Source organism: Ipomoea nil, unplaced genomic scaffold (assembly GCF_001879475.1).
Source record: "Ipomoea nil cultivar Tokyo-kokei standard unplaced genomic scaffold, Asagao_1.1 scaffold1932, whole genome shotgun sequence".
Classification (NCBI taxonomy): domain Eukaryota; kingdom Viridiplantae; phylum Streptophyta; class Magnoliopsida; order Solanales; family Convolvulaceae; genus Ipomoea; species Ipomoea nil.
The window spans coordinates 3,837,502-3,859,073 of NW_017618360.1; the positions used below are offsets into that span (position 1 = coordinate 3,837,502).

Consider the following 21,572-nt stretch of genomic DNA (forward strand, 5'->3'; position numbering starts at 1 on the left):
AAAATATCCAATTCATAACATTCATAAAATGATAAAATAACATCCAAAAATCATAATTAAAGGAGTCCATACTTGTTTTTAGAATCAAATTGAACACAATAAAAATTCAAATTTCAAATTGTTGAATGGTGCAGGATCTTGGCCTAATGTAGTAAATTCAATTCATCCTTAGTCATGTTCATAATATATTAATATGTTTTGTAATTTCATTCATGACAATAGTTCTTACCTAAATGATAATGGTTCTTAGCCGGTTATAAGTAGGTTTGGTAAACGGGTTCGTGTTAACGGGTTAACGGGTTAACATGATAATATTAACGGGTTAAACGGGTTCTTAATAGGTTTAACAGGTTGACCCGTTAAGACATGAAACATAACGGATCAACTCGTTAACGACCCGGGACACATTAAGGCTGAACACTAACCCGTTATTTTCGTGTCCATAATTGCCAGGTATAACTTGAATCAAACGCTTACTTAAATCTTTGTGTGACATTACGCAAGTAGTTAGGCAACTATGAATTTTTTTTATGCAAAAACTATAATCATCTTGAAATTGTCATCATTGTAAAGTTAAATTGCCCAACGTTATCTGAATAAAAAATGTGAATGTCATAGATTTACATAAGAATCAACAAAGCTGCAAAAGAATTGATGGCGTCGCCCGGACTCGAACCGGAGACCTTCAGTGTGTTAGACTGACGTGATAACCAACTACACCACGACACCTTGTTGTCTTCCCCGGACAAGGTTACTTATTTAACCTATTATTTTCATTTGGGCATTTGGCTAACGCTGAACCAAGAAGCTGACCTGCTAATGTGGCATACTGGCATCCCCCTTAAAAAAAAAAAAAATTAAAATTAAATGGAACATATTACAAATGCTACTTGCATTACACTACGGTTCATAGAAACTTTTGTTTAGTGGGGTAGTCAACATTTTAAAAAAAAAAAAAACTTAACTATGTTGTTAAATAAACAATTACATTACATATAACAATACTTAAAAATTTGTAATGATGAAAATAAAAATTGCTATATTGCTTCTTAATTCACTCGTTACCAAGTATCAAACCATTTTTTGTGATACACTAAAGAATAATAGTTGCTTTGGTGAGGGATGAGGAAAATTTCCGCAACGTTGCTTCTTATGAACATTTGTCAAATTAGTTAAATAAAGTCATAAATGAATATGGATAAATTTTTATTTTTTTTAAAATCTCATTTCCAACATTTCTAAACAACTTTGTTTCCAGAGGGTCCAAATTGGCAAATCATGTAAAAATTAAAGGCGTCACACAAAAAAAGAATATTTCTTTTAATTTGTATGGTTTTGATGTTTTTTTTTTATTATTAAAAAAAACCCTTAAATTATGTGAACCTTTTTTAGTATTATCAAACCAAGAATTATAATGAGATAAATGTATATGACAAAATGACCCTCTAGTGAATATACAATTATGTCACTTTTGTTAAAAAAGAAAAAAAAAAAGAAATTAATTGAATCATGGAAGTTTGAAAAAATGAAATTCACTTATTAGATATGCAAAAATCATGTAACTAGTTAAATTTTTTCAATACATAACGTTTTTCTCACAAAAAAACAGAGAAGTGATATTGAAGTAGAAAATGATAAATATGCTATCAATAAAATTGTCTACCGTCTGCATTGTTTGTGGGGAAATATTTTCACTCTATTAGTTGTTCAGAAAAAAAAAATAGTTTTTGTATATTTGTAATCAAATTATAGAGTAAGATAGAGTAGGATTATCTATTTTTATAGCAAGAATATGATGTATGTGAATTTTTTGTGGGGAAATAATTTGTAGTTCATTTTTGTATTAAAAAAAAAAACCATTATTATTACTATTTGTATTTTTTATATCATGTGTTAGAGCAACATTATCAGAGGAGAATGCACAGTTATTAAGAAAATAATGACCATGTTAGTAGAGAGAGAGAGAGAGAGAGAGAGAGAGAGGATTGAAGTTCCTCTGCAAGAGAGGAAATAATGTCAGCATAGTGGGTCCCACGCTCATGTTGGACAACTTGTGACAACCTTGCGTGGCTGTCACAAGTGCGCCCAGCGCGCCTCACAAATATATATATATATATATATATATATATATATATATATATATATATATATATATATATATATATATATATATATATATATATTTGTTTAAATCAGTTTTGTTTATTTTTTTTCATCCCCTCCCATATTCTCTTTCCTAATCACACTTATAAAATCCCCTCAAATACTGCACCGGAGATTAACTATTGTAGGCGCTAGATAACCAATTTCTAATGTGAGGTTATCAAATTTTCTGGTTAAGCATGCATTTGCTGAATCATTATTTCACATTATCCAATATGACCTTTCAGTTCTTCTATGTCTGTTGAAAGATGTATTTAAAACAAAATTAGATTTGGGGGCAAATCTATCTATAAATAGACATATACACTTTGATAGTCTCATGTTATCCAAGTCTCACTACAAGCATATCAATTCCTGCAATAAATTCGAAAGTTCTTAAATGATTCCTCAATTCATTCCTACTAGCAAATTAAGTCCTTTTTTTTTTAAATGCTAGTGACTCTATTACATTGTAGTATTTGTTCAAACATACTTTCTCAACTTAATGAAGCACAAAAAATCAACACGTTTCCACTGAGGCTTGATCTCATGACCTTATGGAAGAGAATAAGGTGCTTGGCACCAAAAAGAAAATTAAAGTGTGATTGGTTAGAACGTATGAAGTTCGAGAGATACACGATAACAATCAAATCCAGAACAAGGAGTTCGCATTGTATGATCAAGAGGTACAACCATTTAGCCGTCTTATTCTTTTTATATCTAACTGGAGGGGGATACCCGGAAAAACTCTATTACACTGTTCTAGAATGCTCCTGTACACTCCGCCAACTTGGAATGCCAGATTGATCATCTACTAAGACTCCTCTGACCAGAGCCGGGGGTTCTGGGAAAATGTTTAGGCCCACTGGAAGCCTATTAGATAGTTTTGCTAAGCAGTCTGCTGTGCGGTTTTGTTCCCGGAGAATTGCTACCAGCTGCCAAGTTTCCAGTCTGCTGAGTTCCTTTTTGCAAGCCTCTAAGATGTTGTGTGCCACGGTACGTGGTGTACTGGTTCCCAGCATATATTCTGCCACTTCTTGTGAGTCTGTCTCAAAAATAGCTTTCGAGTAGCCTCTGCTTATGGTCAATTGAACTCCTTTTAAAAGAGCCCAAGCCTCTCCTTCTAGGGGAGGTACAACCATTTAGCCGTCTTATTAATATACCTATTTCGATATTAACATGTTCATGGTGATTTTTTTTATTATTTTTTTTTTACTGTTGCTTATAATGGTTTGGTTGCAGGGAACATATTTCCATGCATTAATACCTAAAGAGCAAGTCACAAAATTCAGGAATGTTCTTACAAAAGGAGGTGTCTATGGCACTAAATTTTTTTGGTTATAACTAATTTCTATAAATACAAGACTATAACGCATCAATTTATGAGTTAAGTTTTTTTTTTTTTTTTTTTTTTTTTTGGTTACACCATGAGATGTTCTGAACATACCAAGTTTAAATATGCTACTAAAGTGAAGGAGTACAAGTGCAAACACAAGGCATTTTCTATTTTTATTTTTTATGCTAAGTACATTCAGGGACGGAGCCAGAAATTCGATTGAGATGGGGCGAAACAGTACAGACGTCAGACGGATTCAAAAAAATTTTCAAGTAAAGGCGAAACATTAAAACAAAAGAGATAATTTAAAAATAAATAAATAAATTACTTAAAAATATAGTTGTAAATATTGTAAGATATGGACGAAAAATAAAACACATTGAAACTTTATAAAAATATTCATAACAGAATATGAAACATAATTAAATTGATAAAATAATTTGAATAGAAAACACATTATAAATTACACATCTCATTATTAATATAAAAGAATGTTTTATATATATATATATATATATATATATATATATATATATATATATATATATATATATATATTTGTGTGTGTGTGTGTTTAAAGAAGCTATTAAAAACGTGACTGTGTTGAAGTCATAGGGCAATGAGTAAAAAGAATTGTAAAACTATATTAATGCCAAGATTTGAACATTTAACCTCACTATTACCAAATATGTGCTTTACCACCTAATCTAACTCACTTCTTATTAACATTTTATAGTTTTTATATACTAATACTAAAACATGTACTATATATACATATATACATACAAAGACTATATATGGAGCGCGGGTGGGGTGAGTGGGGCAGCCGCCCCCCTGCCCCCTTTGGCTCCGTCCCTGAGTACATTCAATTTGAACATGCCCATTGTTGTGTTGTGTATTGAATGTGCAGCCTCTCCTAAATGGGGCTGGGGAGTTTATATACTTCATTCAGGTAGTTATCATGTTGTTAATCTAAACATTCAGGAGGATATAACATTTTCTTTTTGGATGTTAGAGCATCTCCAAGGTGAGGGGGTATAACGCCATATTCCAACGCCAAATCAGCAAAGCAGCAAATTTCCCACTCTAAGGTGGAGCGCCATCTCGCTACAACGCCATTCTTTTTGGTGTTAATGAACTTGGCGTGGCACTGTTTATCCACGACAAAGTGGGGAGGGGGAGAAATTTGTCAATTTTGTCATTGCTTCTTTCTATAATTATAAATGTATCATTTATTTGTTTTATATATAATTTCTTATTTTGTTAAATATTTATAATATTTATATTTAAAGTTTATATTATTAAATATAAATTATACCATTTTAAAGATCTCATCGAGACGATCGAAACAAGACTAATATTGAATATATATTAATTAAAATTTCAAATACATCAAACATAACTAGAACATAATAAAAATTAAAATACATACGACGTACATCAAACGTAACTATAAATAATAAAAATTAAAATACATACGACATACATCAAACATAACTAGAACATAATAAAGATTAAAATACATACGACATACATCAAACATGACTAGAACATAATAAAAATTAAAATATATATGACATAATATTGATATTATAGAAGCTACAACACAATTTTGAAAAATAAAATAAAATTAAAGATAAAGAAACTCATTATGCACTCCGTAATGCATTGATTGAGCATTTGTGGGAACACTTTAATAATTCTGATAATTAAATGTACTAGATGTTGTATGTTATATTATTATTGTGGAATAAATTAAATTTTCAAAAATATTGTTAAATTCGATTTAAAAAAAAAAAAAAAAGAAGAGAAAATTACACTTTTGGTCCTATGACTATAGTGGAGGTGGTAATTTCAGTTCGTGACTTTTAAAAGTAACAGATTTTAGTAAGTTTTTTTACACATTGAGTCCTTCCGGCTAAATTGCCAGTAGAAATCCGCCGGAATGTCAATTGGATTTGTTTATTAATTTTTTGGGAGGGGTAAAATCGTCCGTTCAAGTCATAGAAAAGGGGGGAAAAACGGATTCCCATTTCCCACCTTAATCAACCTCCACGCAACCCTAATTTTGTGTGCAAGTAGCGGGAAGACAGCAGAGAAGCGTGAAGACAGTGTGGAAGAAGGAAGAAAGCGGGAACAAAGAGAACTCTTCACTTCGCCTACTGCAATGCGTAAATCATTGGCGACTGGAACGGGTTCTGCCCCAAATACGCTCCAACGAAGTAAGTTTGAATAATTTGTAACTGTTTAAATTGTATGAATTTTATAGTGAATGAGTTTGTGTTGTTTGTGTGGAGTGTTTTTTGTGGAGTTGAATGGAAGTTAAGCATTTCTAGGGTTTGCCGTGTGGGTTATATATGCATAAAGCATAAAGGAGTTTGTACTTGTGTCTTGTGTCTTGTAATGTGGGGACCATTTTCTGTAGTGGTATGTTGTTTATTATTGTTAGTATGAATTTTGATGAGTATGGGAAATTGTTGTAGTGGTCTGTGGGGACCAATACTACTGCTGTAGTTACTGATTCTTGTCATGTGCATATATAGGGTTTAGGAAACATTGTTGTTATTCTGTGGGGACCATTATGTTTAAACTTTTTGTGGTCAGGAATCATTTTCATATGACTATTGTTTTTCAGTCTTGTGGGTACCACTCTGTTGACTGTTGGCTTTACAGGAGATGGTGTTGGCCCATTTGAAGTTGTCCTTTTCCATAATGGGATAGTAAATAGGGTTGGTGAAGTTAAATACTTGGGTGGTGATGTAGAACTGTATGAAAGAGTGGAAGCTAATGAAGTGTGTCTAGATGTGTTGAAGGATAAGATAAAACAGTTAGGGTATAGTGAGGTCGGTGCCCTGATTTATTGTTATTGGAATGATAGTTTGAAGTTGCTACAATCAGACAATGATCTTATACCTATATTGAATGAGGTCAACCCAAGTAAAATGTTGGAGTTTTGGGTTGAAACAATGGATGACCAGGACTTGATTGAAGCTGATATGGAAGTACTGGAGCCAGAAAGTGATTGGGAAGATGAGATTGAGGTACAGAGATTGGGGGTAGATGAGCAGGTTGATGTAGGGACTGGGGATGATGGCCAAGTTGTTGATTTCAGTGTAGAGGATGATAAAGTAGATGAGCAGGTTGATGTAGCTCAAACAAAGAAAAAGGTTAAGAATTTGGATGACATCTTTTTTTCTGATGAGGAGTCAGTAGTGGATTCTGATAGTGATGGTGATGGGGAAAGCAAATGGCCCATATTTAGAGCTGCAACAGACATGAAAGACCCCCATTTCACTTTAGGCATGACATTTGCTTCAAAACAACAGTTTAGGGAAGCAGTTCAAAATTATGCTTTCAATAATGGTAAAGAAATTAGAACTATAAAAAATGACGAGGAAAGGGTCATTGTTAAGTGTACACAGGAGGGTTGCCCTTAGAGAATAGGGTTGAGGAAAGTAATAGGGTCATTTGCATGGAGGATTTTGAACATGGTAGATGAACATGAAGGTTGTTCTTGGGTTTGGGAGAACTCAATGGTGAAATCAAGTGTTGTTGCTAAGAGGTGGGCAACTCAATTAAAAGATCACCCAGATTGGATGATGAGAAAGTTCAAAGATAAGCTTTGCACAGAGGAGGGATTTTATGTGAGTGATTCACAAGCATATAGGGCTATTTGGAAGGCAAAGAAGATAAGAGTAGGTGATGAGGAAGCCAACTTCAAAAAGATTTGGAGTTATAGAGAAGAAGTCTTGACAACAAATCCCGGGTCATCATGTCTTGTTAAGTTGAGTGACTTAAAAGATGGAAGTGGGCAGGAAAGATTTCTGAGAATGTATGTTTGTTGGAAAAGCAGCAAGGAAGGCTTCAGGATGTGTAGAAGACTGATTGGGGTAGATGGTTGTCACCTTAAATCTGAAACTGGAGGGATGCTTCTGACTGCTGTGAGTATAGATGCAAATGACTGTATATTTCCATTAGCTTATGCTATTGTGGAAGGAGAGAAAAAGGAATCTTGGATATGGTTTCTAAGGCTGTTGAAAGATGATATGCAGATAAGTGATGCAGAGGAGGATGAGTACTGCTTCATAAGTGACAAACAGAAGGGTCTAATTCCAGCCTTTGATGAAGTGCTACCTGGTGTGGAAAACAGATTTTGTGTGAGACACCTACATGCAAATATGAAGGTAGCAGGTTTCCAGGGTAAGGCTATTAAGGATGCATTATGGACTTGTGCTAGGGCAAACACTGTAAATGCTTACACTGATGCTTTGTATAAACTAAGGAGATTAGATGAAGCTGCATACCAATGGTTAGGTGATAAAAGCCCAACAGAATGGTCTAGATCTCACTTCTCTACAAAATCCCATTGCGACATGTTAGTGAATAACATTTGTGAGTCTTGGAATGCCTCTATAATGGAAGCAAGGGACAAGCCTATCATTGAGTGCCTAGAAATTATAAGGAAAATGATTATGGCTAAGTTGTTTGAGAATAGACAGAAAGCTGCAGAATGGAAGTCTTTGATATGTCCTAAGATTGTCAGGAAGTTGAAGCAAATAGAGAAGGCTGCATCTGGTTACTTAGCAACACAATGTGATTTCTTCAAGTTTGAGGTTAGACACTTATATGGGGATCAACAACAAGTTGACCTTGAAAGAAAACAATGTTCTTGTAGGAGGTGGGAGCTGACAGGCATTCCATGCAAGCATGCAATATGTGCTATATGGAAAAAATTTGGGAAAGGTGGAGTGTTTGACTTTGTCCATCCATGCTACTCAAAAGAAACATATATGAAGATATACAGTGCAAGTATCAACCCAATGGCAGGTCCTGCTGAGTGGCCTAGGTGTGATACACCACCCTCATTGCCACCCTTGTATTCTGCCAAGGTGATTGCTTGATTGCTGACCCTTATCCTTTAACTCTCTGCTGGATCAAAACTGATTTCATTTGTTGGTGTTTTTCAGGTTGGGAGGCCCAAAAAGTTAAGGACAAGATCAGCTGCTGAGTTGACCCAAGATGGAAATAGAGTGTCAAGAAACCACATTCAACTGCACTGTTCTGTATGTAGGGAAGCTGGGCATAATGCTAGGAAGTGTCCATCTAATCCAAATAAAAAGGTGTAGTATTATATTATGTTGGATTACAGTAAACTGTATATAAAACAATTGTAACCTAAACTCTATGTTTTTCAGTTGAAGCCAAAGAAGAGGGTCATCTATGCCACTCACCAAATCCCCATCAATATGCCTACAAGAGAGCACCAGAGTGGATTAGGACAGCAGATGCATGGCCAAGGGGAACATAGTGACTTAGGGCAGCAGCAGAATCATGATCAACATGGCCAAGGGGAACATAGTGGATTAGGGCAGCATGAGGTTGATGCCCAGCATGGACAAGGGGAACAGAGTGGATCAGGAGAACCTCAGATGAACCAACAGCCAGCCAAATCCAAGAAGGGAACCAAAGTGAAGCAATCAAACAGGAAAAAGCCATACTATACAAGGAGCAAGACTGTGTTGAAGTCCAAGTTCTTTGGCAACCATGATGACCCAATTGACATTGAGTGAATGCATGTGAAGTTAGTTTGCATGTATGTTTTGATGAAGTTAGTTTGTATGTATGTTTTGGTAACTGATTTGGCTGCTAAATGATTACAAATAGTTGAAAGCAGTTTGTTTTGGTCATAATGTATGATAACTATGAGACTATGGTATGCAGTGTTTTGGTCATAATGTTATGCTCTAACTGTTAAATCATGGGCTTTTACAGTGTTGCTAAAAGAGTCACACATTGCTGAATTGTAAACCAAAACAAACCATCATCCTTACATTAACAAAATAAATCATCATCCTTACATTAAGTAACCAAACCATAAATCTTACATTAACACAACATACCATACATCTTACATTACCATGATCCTTACATCACCAACCATTACACAATTCAAAAATTACCAAAACACATTACAAATACTGAACACTTCTTTGGATCAGTTCACTAGCAAAACTTACAACCAATAATTAGTGCAACTATTACAACAAGAACTGCTACAAACTTGTTCATCCACTTAGAACTACCAACCACTTTGCCATCATCTTTATTACCTTTAAGCTTCATATTTAATTTCTGTATTTCTTCATCTTGTCGGTTGATGTGTCTTAGCAATCCCGAAATTATTCTCTTTGAACGATAGCACATTGGAGGATCATACCAATCAATAAATCCACATCCCACATTACCCTGGATTAATTCAAAGAACATTTATTCAATTTCATTCATACATCCGGTACAAAAATTACAAAAACTTGTAAAAACAAAAACTTACAATAGCACCGGAGCATTGCCAAAATCTACGACCGGGATTTTCATTTTTCCATGAAGTTCGAATTTTCAATTGTTCACCACATCTACAATGGATAATTGGAAACCTTTCCCCAAATTCATAGTACTCAGTAGCAGAATTAGAAGAACAAGAAGAATATGAATTAGCCATACCCAGGACGACCTGATGGAGAATGGAGCGTGCGAGTGGTGCGACTGATTGCTTCTCTTCCACTTCGTCTCTTCTTCCTTCGCTTCTCCCAGAACTGAAAACCCTTCTGCGTGTAGTTTAATTAAGGTGGGAAGTGGGAAGTCGTTTTTCCCCCTTTTCTATGGCCTGAATGGACGATTTTACCCTTCCCAAAAAATTAATAAACAAATCCAATTGACATTCCGGCGGATTTCTACCGGAAATTTAGCTGGAAGGACTCAATGTGTAAAAAAAAAGCTTACTAAAAGGACTAAATCTGTTACTTTTAAAAGTCACGAACTGAAATTACCACCTCCACTATAGTCATAGGACCAAAAGTGTAATTTTCTCAAAAAAAAAATTAATGTTAATAAAAATTATTATTTACATTACAAATTATATTTTATATTAAACTAATTAAGTTCGAACTAAATTATATTAAACTAATTAAATTCGAACTAATAATTGAAAAATTAAATTATTTTACTGTAAAAATTTGGTGTTTTGGTGTAAATGGGTTGAAGATGAATAAAATTTAGTGTGAGAATATGCTGAGAATATTCATTATGATGTGACATTTGGTGAAGAAATTTGATGTTTTGGTGTTGAGTGAGTTGGAGATGGCCTTAGACCATCTCCAACCATTGCACCAAATTCTGCACCAAATTTTACACCAAAAAGGAATATTCTCAGCATATTCTTACACCAAATTTTTTCCATCTCCAACCCATTACACCAAATTCTGCACCAAATTTTATTCCTACACCCCTCATAAAGTTTATATTTATACTTTTATTCTTTTAACAAAACTAATAGTTGTAATTTAATAAATTAGACTTTAATTAAATTATATTTAATATTAGTTTTGTTTTAATCGTCTTGATAAGATCTTTCAAATGATATAATTTTATTTTAATAATATACAATTTATGTTTAATATTTAACGAAATATGTAAATATATAAAAATAAAAAATGATACAATATAATTATAATGCAAATATTATTTTATTCCACAATAATAAGTTATCGAACATCCGCTACATTTAATTGAAAGAATTACCATAATGTTCCCACACATGCTTACTCAATATTTTAATCATTTGGGAGGAAATGATGCTGGCCTAGGAGATTATTGAATTAAGTATGTTTAAAGTAGTTTTAATTAAGTTTTATGTGTTTGTTTTAAATTAAGTATGTTTAAAGTAGTTTTAATTAAGTTTTATGTGTTAGCTTTAAATTGAGTATGTAATTTCCTTTAATTTTGTTATAATTAAGCTTTATGTGTTTTCATTTTTAATTAATCTATGTTCAATATTAGACTTATTTTAATCGTCTTGATGAGATCTTTCAAATGATATAATTCATTTTAAATAATATAAAATTTATAGTTAACAATTTAACAAAATATACAAATACATTAAAAAAAAAAAAAAGAAAACACAAAAGGAATTAAACAAAAAAGTGGGGTCAAAATGAAAAAAACAAAACTTATAGTGTCTTGGCGCACTGTGAACAGTGCTGCGCCAAATATGGCGCAGCACTGTTCACAGTGCGCCAAATATTTGGCGGAATAGCGCAGGGTTGGAGCTGATTTTTGGCATTTTTTTTTGTGTTTTGGTGCTTTAGCGCACCCCTTGGAGATGGTCTTAGTATCTAAACATTGAGAATTTTAATTTGGATTTTAGATATATAACTTGGATCAAACGCTTACTAAAATCTATTTCTGTGTTATTATGCAAGTAGTTAGGCAATTATGAAATTTTTTTTATGCAAAAACTATAATCATCTTGAAATTTTCATCATTTGTTATGTTAAATTGCCCAGCCCCACAACGTTATCTGAATAAAAAAAAAATGTGAATATCTTAGATTTACACAAGAAAACAAAGTGCAGAAGCTCTGAGTAAAAGAACTGATGGCGTCGCCCGGACTCAAACCGAAGACCTTCAATGTGTTAGACTGACATGATAACCAACTACACCACGACACCTCATTACTTGATTCGAACACGGTTACTTATTTATCATGTATTATATTCATTTCACCAACGCTGAACCAAGAAGCTGACCTGTTAAATGTTTATGTGGCATCCCTTACAAAAAAATAATAAAATAATAATAATAATTAATTAAGGGTATGTTTGTAAATCAGAAAAATAAGTTAGTTTTCAGAAACTATTTTCATTCATTTTTCAAAAAATGAGCAGAATTGTATAATTAAACATTTTAATTATTTTATTTAAATATAACAATATTTTTTAATAACAATTTTCAGTATAATAATACAATGACTAATAAAATATCAATCTCACTGCAAAAACTCTAAAAACTCACTGCAAATTTATATATTGTCATAATCTCTATTGACAATTTCATTCTTTATATATATATATATATATATATAAAATCACAACACAATAACATTGTCTAGAAAATCACAACAAAATTAAAACGAAATCACAACAAAATAACAGGGAACAAGAGATCACAACAAAATATGATTTTTAGAGCAAAAACAAGTCTGGCCGACTAGTTTTCGCTTAAAAAAAATTAGCCGGCCAGACTGGCTTCAGAACCAATTTGTCCGACTAGTTTCTGGCCCAAAAACCATTTCAGATGGCGAGATCTGGGAAGATCCGCCATCTGAAAAAATAATTTATAATTTTTTTTTTTAAAAGGAGGAAACATGTCTTGGTGGTAAGAAGAAGGCAAGAAGATGAAGAAGAATCAGTTGGTGTAGCAAGAATTGCAATCGTTATGCCATGAAACCGTGTTCACCATCCATGGTGAACACAGTCCCAACGGTAATGGTGCACCGTTATCTTTTTTTTTTTTTTTTTTTTTCATAATTAACCACGCGACTTTTTTTTCTTCATTTTCACATTTCGCAGTTTCACTTTCTCTTCGCGCAAGCTTCTTCAACATCCATAAATTATGAATGTACAGGCATGAATTTATGAATGTGCAGTTATGAAATTATGAATTTTCTTTTATGAGATTATGAATGTGCAGTTATGAAATTATGAATTTTCTGTTATGAGATTATGAATTTACAGTAAATTCATAATCTTATAACAGAAAATTCATAATTTAATAAATGTTTTTCTTTTATGCGATTATGAATTTTTTGTTATGGAATTATGAATTTTCTTTTATGCGATTATGAATTTTTCTGTTATGAGATTATGAATTTACAGTAAATTCATAATCTCATAATAGAAAATTCATAATATCATAACAGAACATTCATAATTTAATAAATGTAAATTTATAATCTGAACAAACGGCGCCGTTAACAACACATTAACTAATTTTTTATTTTTTATTTTGGTAAAAACGATGCCGTTTGGGCCCGTGTTCACCATTCATAGTGAACACGTTTCTAGGGCATAATTTGCGCAAGAATTGAAGATGGTCTTAGCTAGTGCTCTGGTACTGGTAGAGAGAGGGCGGCAAAGAACTTGGTAGAAACACTTGGAAAATGTCTTTCTAAAAAAAAAAAAAAAAAGTCATTTTTCTGAAAATTTGATGTATTTTTCATTGACCAAGAAATGATTTTTCGTTAACTTCAAATTTTCCTCATCGCCAAACAGGGAAACTCAAAAAAATGATTTTCAGAAATTATTTTTCAACTTTCCAAACACACCATAAATGGAACATATTACAAACGCTACTTGCATTACACTACGGTTCATAGAAACTTTTGTTTATAATTAACATAAAAAAGATAACTTCAACTAAAAATATAATTATCTTGTTAAATAAACAATTACATATAACAGTAGCTAAAAATTTGTAATGATAAAAATAAAAATTGCTAAACTCTACGTATCTCTGCTATTCGAATCTAAAAACCTTAGTGACGTGAATGGCAAATTATGCTGTGCATCTGTATGCACCATGCGTCCATGCATGGTGCATACGGATGCAAAAACGACGTCGTTTTGCATCAAAACGCGCGTCCTACTTAAAAAAATATCAGTTTCGATTCCCAGCAACAACATTATGTTCATTTTTTAGTTTATTCATTCTGAATTTTTAGTTATGAAATTATGGATGTGTAGGTATGCAATTCTGGATTTATAGTTATGAAATTATGGATGTGTAATTATGCATGGTGTAGTTATGCAATTCTAAATTTTATACTTATGAAGTTATGGATGTATAGTTATGCAATTCTGGATGTATAGTTACGCAATTCTGGATGTATAGTTATGAAGTTATAGATGTGTAGTTATGCAATTTTGGATTTATAGTTATGAAATTATGAATGTGTAGTTATGTAATTTTGGATTTATAGTTATGAAATTATGGATTTGTAGTTATGCAATTTTGATTTTTTTTTTTTTAAAGTTAAATGTCAAAACAATGTCGTTTTTGCATTCGTATACACCATGCACGGTGCATACGGATGCACAACATAACGATTAACGATTGGACGTGAATAGAGTTATCCGAAATCCAACGAATCGGCTAAAAATGAATGATAAGTGTTTAGTTTTTTTTTTTTTTTTTTTTTTTTTCATCATGAATCCATTTTCAATATATTATATTTTGCTACTATTTTTAATTCATGTTTACGTTTTATTCATAATTTCCAGATTTTCTTTTCTACAAATCTACATATTTATTTTGTAATTTAATGACTTCATAAATTTTTCTTGCAATTTAGATTTAAAAAAGACAAAGAGTACGTTATCCAACTTCAAAGGATGCTGTTGTATGAACATACATGTTACTCTTTTATTCAATTTATAAAAGATATTTTAAAAGATGGATATTTCTTTCTGTGAATATATATTTACTTATATCAGTATGTATGCATTTCTTCATATTTATTTAATGTTGTAATTATTTTTTGTTGCATATAATTTGACTCTTGAAGTAGTACACATTTTTTTTTATCAGGTATTAATACCATTTCTGGTGGATATTTTACCGAAAAATATATTTTGATAATTATTTTATTTCAATATTGATTTATTTCTTTAATTTGATTTTCTGAATTATACCAAGAAAAACATTTCATCCTTTGCACTGAAGTGAACTGGTCATATATATCCATCTTCATAAAAAACAAAAACATAAATAGATTTAAAGATTTGCACTTAATTAAAACATGAACTAAACACTGGACCGTCTGGACATTTCTAAATTGAAGAACAATAACTACAAAAAAAAAAAAAAAAAAAAAAAAAAGAATTAAATGATTGCTAAATTTGTTCATTAACATTACACATATGCCTACCTTGTAAAAATAAAGAAACGTAAAGGGATTTATAATACAGGTAAAAACAAATGCATACAAAATCTATATCGTAGATAAAAACATTTCCTTAATTTACACAACAACTAATCACTATTGAACTATGTCTCAATATAAATACATTATGACCTGGTTTGGTAAAATAGTTATTCTATAGGTCAATTTTAACTTATTTGACAATCATTAGCTTTTTGTTTTAGTTAAAAAATCAATATAAGTGTTTGGTTAATTAACTTTTTGTAATTTCAAAATACTAAAATTCAAAAAGTTGCTCAAAGCAACTTTTTCAATTAGTTTTTTGAGAAAAGAAATTATACCAAACAGGAAACAACTACCAGTTAACAACTAATTTACCAAACACCTTTCTACAATCAGCTAATGTTATCAACTAGTTATACCATTGATATGATTCGTGTCAAATCTTCATCTTGTTCCACTCCGTTTTGTGCTGAAAACTCAGTTAGAGGGCTTCGCGTTATGGATGGTTCTTTATGAAGTGTTTTGGATGTTGTTTTGGGTGAAAGGGACGTGGCTCTTGGAAGGCTAACAACTTAATGTATTTAGGATTTTCTTTTGGATAGAAGCTTCGCATCACACGAAGGAAAATAGAAGCTTACATACACACAATCACAACACGCACTTCACAGCTTCTAGAGGTAACTCTATGTAACATAAGAGTTGGAAGTAAGCAAAAGCTAACTCAATTGTTTCATTCATAATTTGTCCCTCAAAGTAGACATAGAGGGGTTTAAATACACTTATTCAAGCAAGGAAAACCACACAATTCAGCACCACAAGGAGAGAAATTCTTCATAGTGGTTGTATGATCCTATTTTTGTGTTTGACTTAGTGGTCTTGTAACTACAAGAAGACTATATCTTCTCAAACTTGTCCTAACCTATTTATTTGTGCTGGAATTCTAAAATTCATAAAATAACTTATGCTAAAATAATTATATATGAACTTAGGCTAACATAAGTTATAAATAATGAGATGATGTCTAATTTATACGATCCTTGGTGCTGCTATCATTGGCCTTCTTTAAGTGTAAGAATATGGTAGTATTTGTAACATCCATAATTTTTAAAACATTTAAAACTTATGAAACAAAGGCGAATCTATCATTAATACCCAACAGAGCGGAAACTAACGTCATAAGTATCGGGGTGCTATGCCACATCTAGGCTGGAGAACCTGGATGCACAGGCTACAACTAACTAATCTAAGCATAATCCACAATTAATATTCGAATACAATTCAAGGCACACAGGCCATAGCAACTACGACTAGAACTAACTAATGTTAAATCTGCGAGTCCACCTAGCGAACTCCGAAGCTACTGGTCAGTACCTGAAAAACATATGGTGTAACAACCGTCAGCGAATAATGCTGAGTAACTCACTCCCACGCGTCGAGTACAATATAGGTAGATATAAGAAAACCATTTTGAGACTTGGGAATACATATATAGCCCTAAACAACTCTCGCTTTAAAACCAAAATTAAGACTCAAGACATGTCAACGGACTCGACAATATAAACAACATAAAGATACTAGCATGCAACCTGAGATCATAAGACAATGCAATAACAAGGCTCAATAACAAACCAAGACAACAGTAAGACTCACAATGATCAATGATAACAATACCATGATCCGGCCTATAACACGGTAATCATACGATCTGTGCCTATAGCACAATGATCAAGCACTCGCAATGCCAAACATAACATGATCTGACCTATAGCACGGTAATCACGATCTGTGCCTATAGCACAATGATCGAGCACTCGCAGTGCGAAACATAACATGTTCTGGCCTATAGCACGGTAAACATGCGATATGTGCCCATAGCACAATGATCAAGCACTCGTAGTGCCAAACAGAACATGATCCGGCCTATAGCACGGTAATCATGCGATCTGTGCCTATAGCACAATGATCAAGCACTCGCAGTGCCAACAATACTATGATCCGGCCTATAGCACGGTAATCATAGCTCTTTTCTCATCATGGGCAACAACACAACAATCAGCATTCAATAGCAATAATCAATAGTGACCAATACTCAACACTAACACTCACAATATCAGAACAAGGGATGGTCAGGGGAAGGGCACAACAAGCACGTAGACTCTTATCAACAATTGTCATCAATACAAATACACGACCCACGGGGAGTAACCTAAACTCTACTTCAAGATCTCAAAGCAACCACAAGGCTCACAAGGGAACATACAAACCTCATCCTAGGCCAACGGGATACCATCTCGACCACATGCAATACCCAAGACACACAAATCCTCATTCGGTATCTGCGACATCAAACTGGACTCATAAACATCAAACGGGGCATAACGAGACACGGGGAAACATCAAACGGGACATAACGGGACACGGGGAAAAGCAACACGACGCACCACCCATACTAGCAGACAGTACGACGTGAGAACGAAATCCCGCCGGACTGCCCACCGGTGGGCCGCCATGTTCCAGCGGGAGGTCGAACCCCCACAGGTACCCCTGCTGGAACATGGTACTGTTTCGGCGGGTGGTCAAGTGGGGGTTCATCCCCCCACCGACTACCTGCTGGAACGACTTCCTTGGCTACAGTTCCCATCCTGGGAATTCATCAATTGAGTCCAAATCCAAGTCCAAACACCTCCCAACACATATCAACAATAACACGGGCTTGAATACCAAGAATAAGCCAAGGAACAACACAAATAAATCCTAAACACAGTCTCTAATCATGCCGAGACTCAAGACCAGAACACATAGTAAATCAAGAACATCAAGATACCATCGCATAAAACCCTAATGACAAGCTCTAGACATGTTTAGACGCAAGATCATGCATATAACCACTTACAACATCAAGATTATTAAGCAATCGCAACATAAACCCTAAGATAAGCTCTATCAAGACACAATCACAAGATCACACATACGATTATCAAAGGAGCCAATAAATAAGACATAGCAAGGAAAATAGGTTTTGTAAGACATGGGTTACCTCTTAGCCTTAATTAAATCTCTCACATCTCCTAGGGTCCTTCTTCAATATTTTCTTCCAATTGATCTTTCCTAAACTCGGTGATGGGGAATTCTTTGGCTAGGTTTCTTGGGGAATTTCGAGTGATAGGAATATGAGTGGGAAGGGTTCTAAAAGCTTTCTAACCCCTATATATAGATTTAGGACTCCTAATTAGAATCTGAATAGTAAAGGTCCTCTTTCCTTATTTTATTTGAAAAGGGATTAGGGTCCAGATTCGTTGAACCAAGGGTAAGGTCCAGATTCGTTGAACCAAGGATAAAGTCCAGATTCGTTGAACCAATGATCAACTTATTAATCATGGTAATAATTTAAGGGATCATGTACCAAATTAAATCCTTTTAACTATTCTTTAACGAAATTAATTAAATAATTAATCAGGGATTAAAGGGCGTAACACGAGGTGTTACAGTATTGGCCTTCTCCTTTGCTGGTCATGCTTTCTCCTCCATTTTCCTCTATAGAGGAATAAATTTTGTTCCATTCAATCTTCTCTGTCCACTGATGGACAATTTTAAATGTCCTCGCAAGTGCACGAGTCACTATAGTAGTAGTATGCTTTCGCAAGGGTCGATCCCACAGGGAATTGATACGAAGCAATTTAATTACTTAAAATTAATTGGAAAGACTAAACTTAAAGAATCTAAAGGAAATTTCAATTACAGGAAAATTAAATCAAGAGAATGTAGAGAACTTAAAAGGAAAAATAATTCAAAAATCAAGGAACAAAAAGGACATAGCTAGGCAACTTGATATCTAACAAAATGGTGAAATTCTAAGGAAGGACTTTAATATCAACACTTCAAAAGCAAATGTAATTAAACTTACTAGCAATTGGATACTAAAATCAATTAGCAAATGTAATAAATCTCAGGAAAAACAACCATTAAAAGCAATTCTATAAAGCTAAGCAATTTGTCACTTTGCTCAATTAATGTCCACGTAGCAATGCACTTTTCAAAAGGAAATTGATTACAAAATGGGAATTGAATAATTAATAAAAGCACTGCAATTTGAAGAAAAGAGAAACCAGGAAGAATGAGAGTTGCTGCCGCACGTGGAATTCCGCCGAAGCCGAAACTGTTGCGCCAAACAAAGCTGCTAACTGAAATTAAATCTGATTGTCGCCTCCGGAACTGATCCGGAGTGAAATTGATACCTTCCTCTTTCAGAATCGCCCTTTTTATACTGCCTCCTCCGTACCTCCGAGCTTCGATGCGCAAACCTCACCGAATTGGAATCTGTCCATGCTGTCCGGGTTTCATGCTTGGCGACGCTGAAAAAGCCTACGCCTCTCTCTCTCTCGCCTTTTACGTCTCCCTCTCGCTTTTTACGACTGACTAGTAGGAAAATAGTAATAATAATAATAATAATAATAATAATAATAATAATAATAATAATAATAATAACATAACAACTAATAATAATCTTATTAGAAACCATATATAACTAATCTACCTTTATTAAACTCCTGCTAATTATGTACTACTAAAGTTAATATTATTATTATTATAAATAAATTATGATCAAAGAATTATTGGACTAACAGAATTCAAATAATAAAATAAAATTAATAAAAACAACCTAAAAATGAATAACATTAACAAAGTTACTTAATCAAAATAATAAATAAAACTATATATAAATTAATTAATTATTACAAATTAACTATAAAAAATATTATTTAAAATAACAATAAAAATAATGTTTATCATCCACGCACAAATGGCCTCACGTACCCGTGACATAGGACCATCCTGCACTTGTAATGGATCTTGCGTCCTATTTTTGTGTTGAGCTAATGAACTTGAGTCTCCTTGTGTAATGTCCTCATCAGCTCCCTCCGTCATAGAAGGATTCGACCACGAATCTTGGTTTGCACTTATATCAAAAGGAGTCAGGTGAGCAATATTGAAAGTTGTACTAACATTGTCGTACTCCCCAGGAAGATAAACCTTATAGGCATTATCATTGACTCTGGATAGCACCTGAAATGGACAATCTCCTCTAGGCATGAGCTTAAACTTGCGTTGATTAGGAAATCGTTCTTTGCTCATATCGACCCAAACCCAATCTCCAGGTTGAAATACAACTTTCTTCCGGCTTCGATTGACCCTGTCCGCCACTTGTTGGTTCTTTTGGCGATTGCTTGGCTAATTCGTTCATGTAGTGACTTCACCACTTCTGCCTTCTTTGCACCATCAAGGTTAAGCATTTCATGACAAGGTAAAGGCAACAAATCTAGAGGAGTTAGTGGATTAAAACCATAAATAATTTGAAATGGAGAATAACCCGTAGTGCTATGAACTTGTCTATTGTAGGCAAATTCAGCAAAAGGGATACACTCCTCCCAATTTTTCAGATTCTTACTAATCAACACCCGTAACAATATGCCTAGTGTTCTATTCACCACTTCAGTTTGGCCATCCGTTTGAGGGTGATTAGTAGTAGAAACAACAATTTAGTTCCGAGTTTTAACCATAGAGTCTTCCAAAAATAATTGAGGAACTTTACATCTCGATCAGATACTATGGTCCTAGGTAATCCATGCAATCTAACTACCTCTTTAAAGAAAATGTGAGCTATATGTCTGGCATCCTTAGTTTTGTTACACGGGATGAAGTGGGCCATCTTTGAAAATCTGTCCACCACTACGAATATAGAGTCATGGTTAGTTTTTTTCCTAGGTAAGCCTAAAACAAAATCAATTGAAAGATCAATCCAATGATGTGTGGACACAGGTAGTGGAGTGAACAAACCATCGGGCATGCTATGTGATTTTGCCTATTTACAAACAATGCAATGAGTACAATACTTATAAACATCATGTTTCATTTTTTGCCAAAAAAAATGTTCATGCAAAATGTCATATGTCTTTTGAATTCCAAAGTTCCCCATTAGCCCTCCCCCATGAGATTCCTTGACTAGTAATTCATGCATGGAACAAAAGGGAATGCACAATCTGTTTTCCTTAAGAAGGTACCCATCATGCAAATAAAATTTTCTAAAGACGTGATCCTTACAAGCAAGATAAGGGGAGCAAAAATCAGAGTCACTTTCATACAAACCTTTAATATTCTCAAGACCTAGAAATTTGGCTTGCAATGAGGTGATAAGGATATACCTGCGTGATAGTGCATCTGTGACACCCCGTATTTTCCTAAAATAAAATATAGTCCCGATATTAAATATTTTTATTAAAAACATTTATATAGCTAGTTATTTTCAAATGGGCTTTGGTGTATTTATTTTATAAA

At 33.5% G+C, this 21,572-nt stretch overlaps 1 protein-coding gene and 2 non-coding genes across 3 annotated transcripts; 1 reads left to right on the plus strand and 2 right to left on the minus strand.

The window, feature by feature from the left end:
- Positions 1 to 655: 655 nt before the first annotated feature.
- On the minus strand, positions 656 to 729 carry TRNAV-AAC. Its single transcript has one exon. It is a non-coding gene; the product is annotated as a tRNA-Val (tRNA).
- A 7,115-nt stretch (positions 730 to 7,844) lies between these two features.
- On the plus strand, positions 7,845 to 8,762 carry LOC109193988. The gene is made up of 3 exons (XM_019344822.1): positions 7,845 to 8,367; positions 8,446 to 8,595; positions 8,672 to 8,762. Exons 1-3 carry the CDS (start codon positions 7,852 to 7,854, stop codon positions 8,675 to 8,677), a joined length of 672 nt encoding a protein of 223 aa, XP_019200367.1. The 5' UTR covers positions 7,845 to 7,851; the 3' UTR covers positions 8,678 to 8,762.
- A 3,149-nt stretch (positions 8,763 to 11,911) lies between these two features.
- TRNAV-AAC lies at positions 11,912 to 11,985 on the minus strand. Its single transcript has one exon. It is a non-coding gene; the product is annotated as a tRNA-Val (tRNA).
- Positions 11,986 to 21,572: the final 9,587 nt, after the last annotated feature.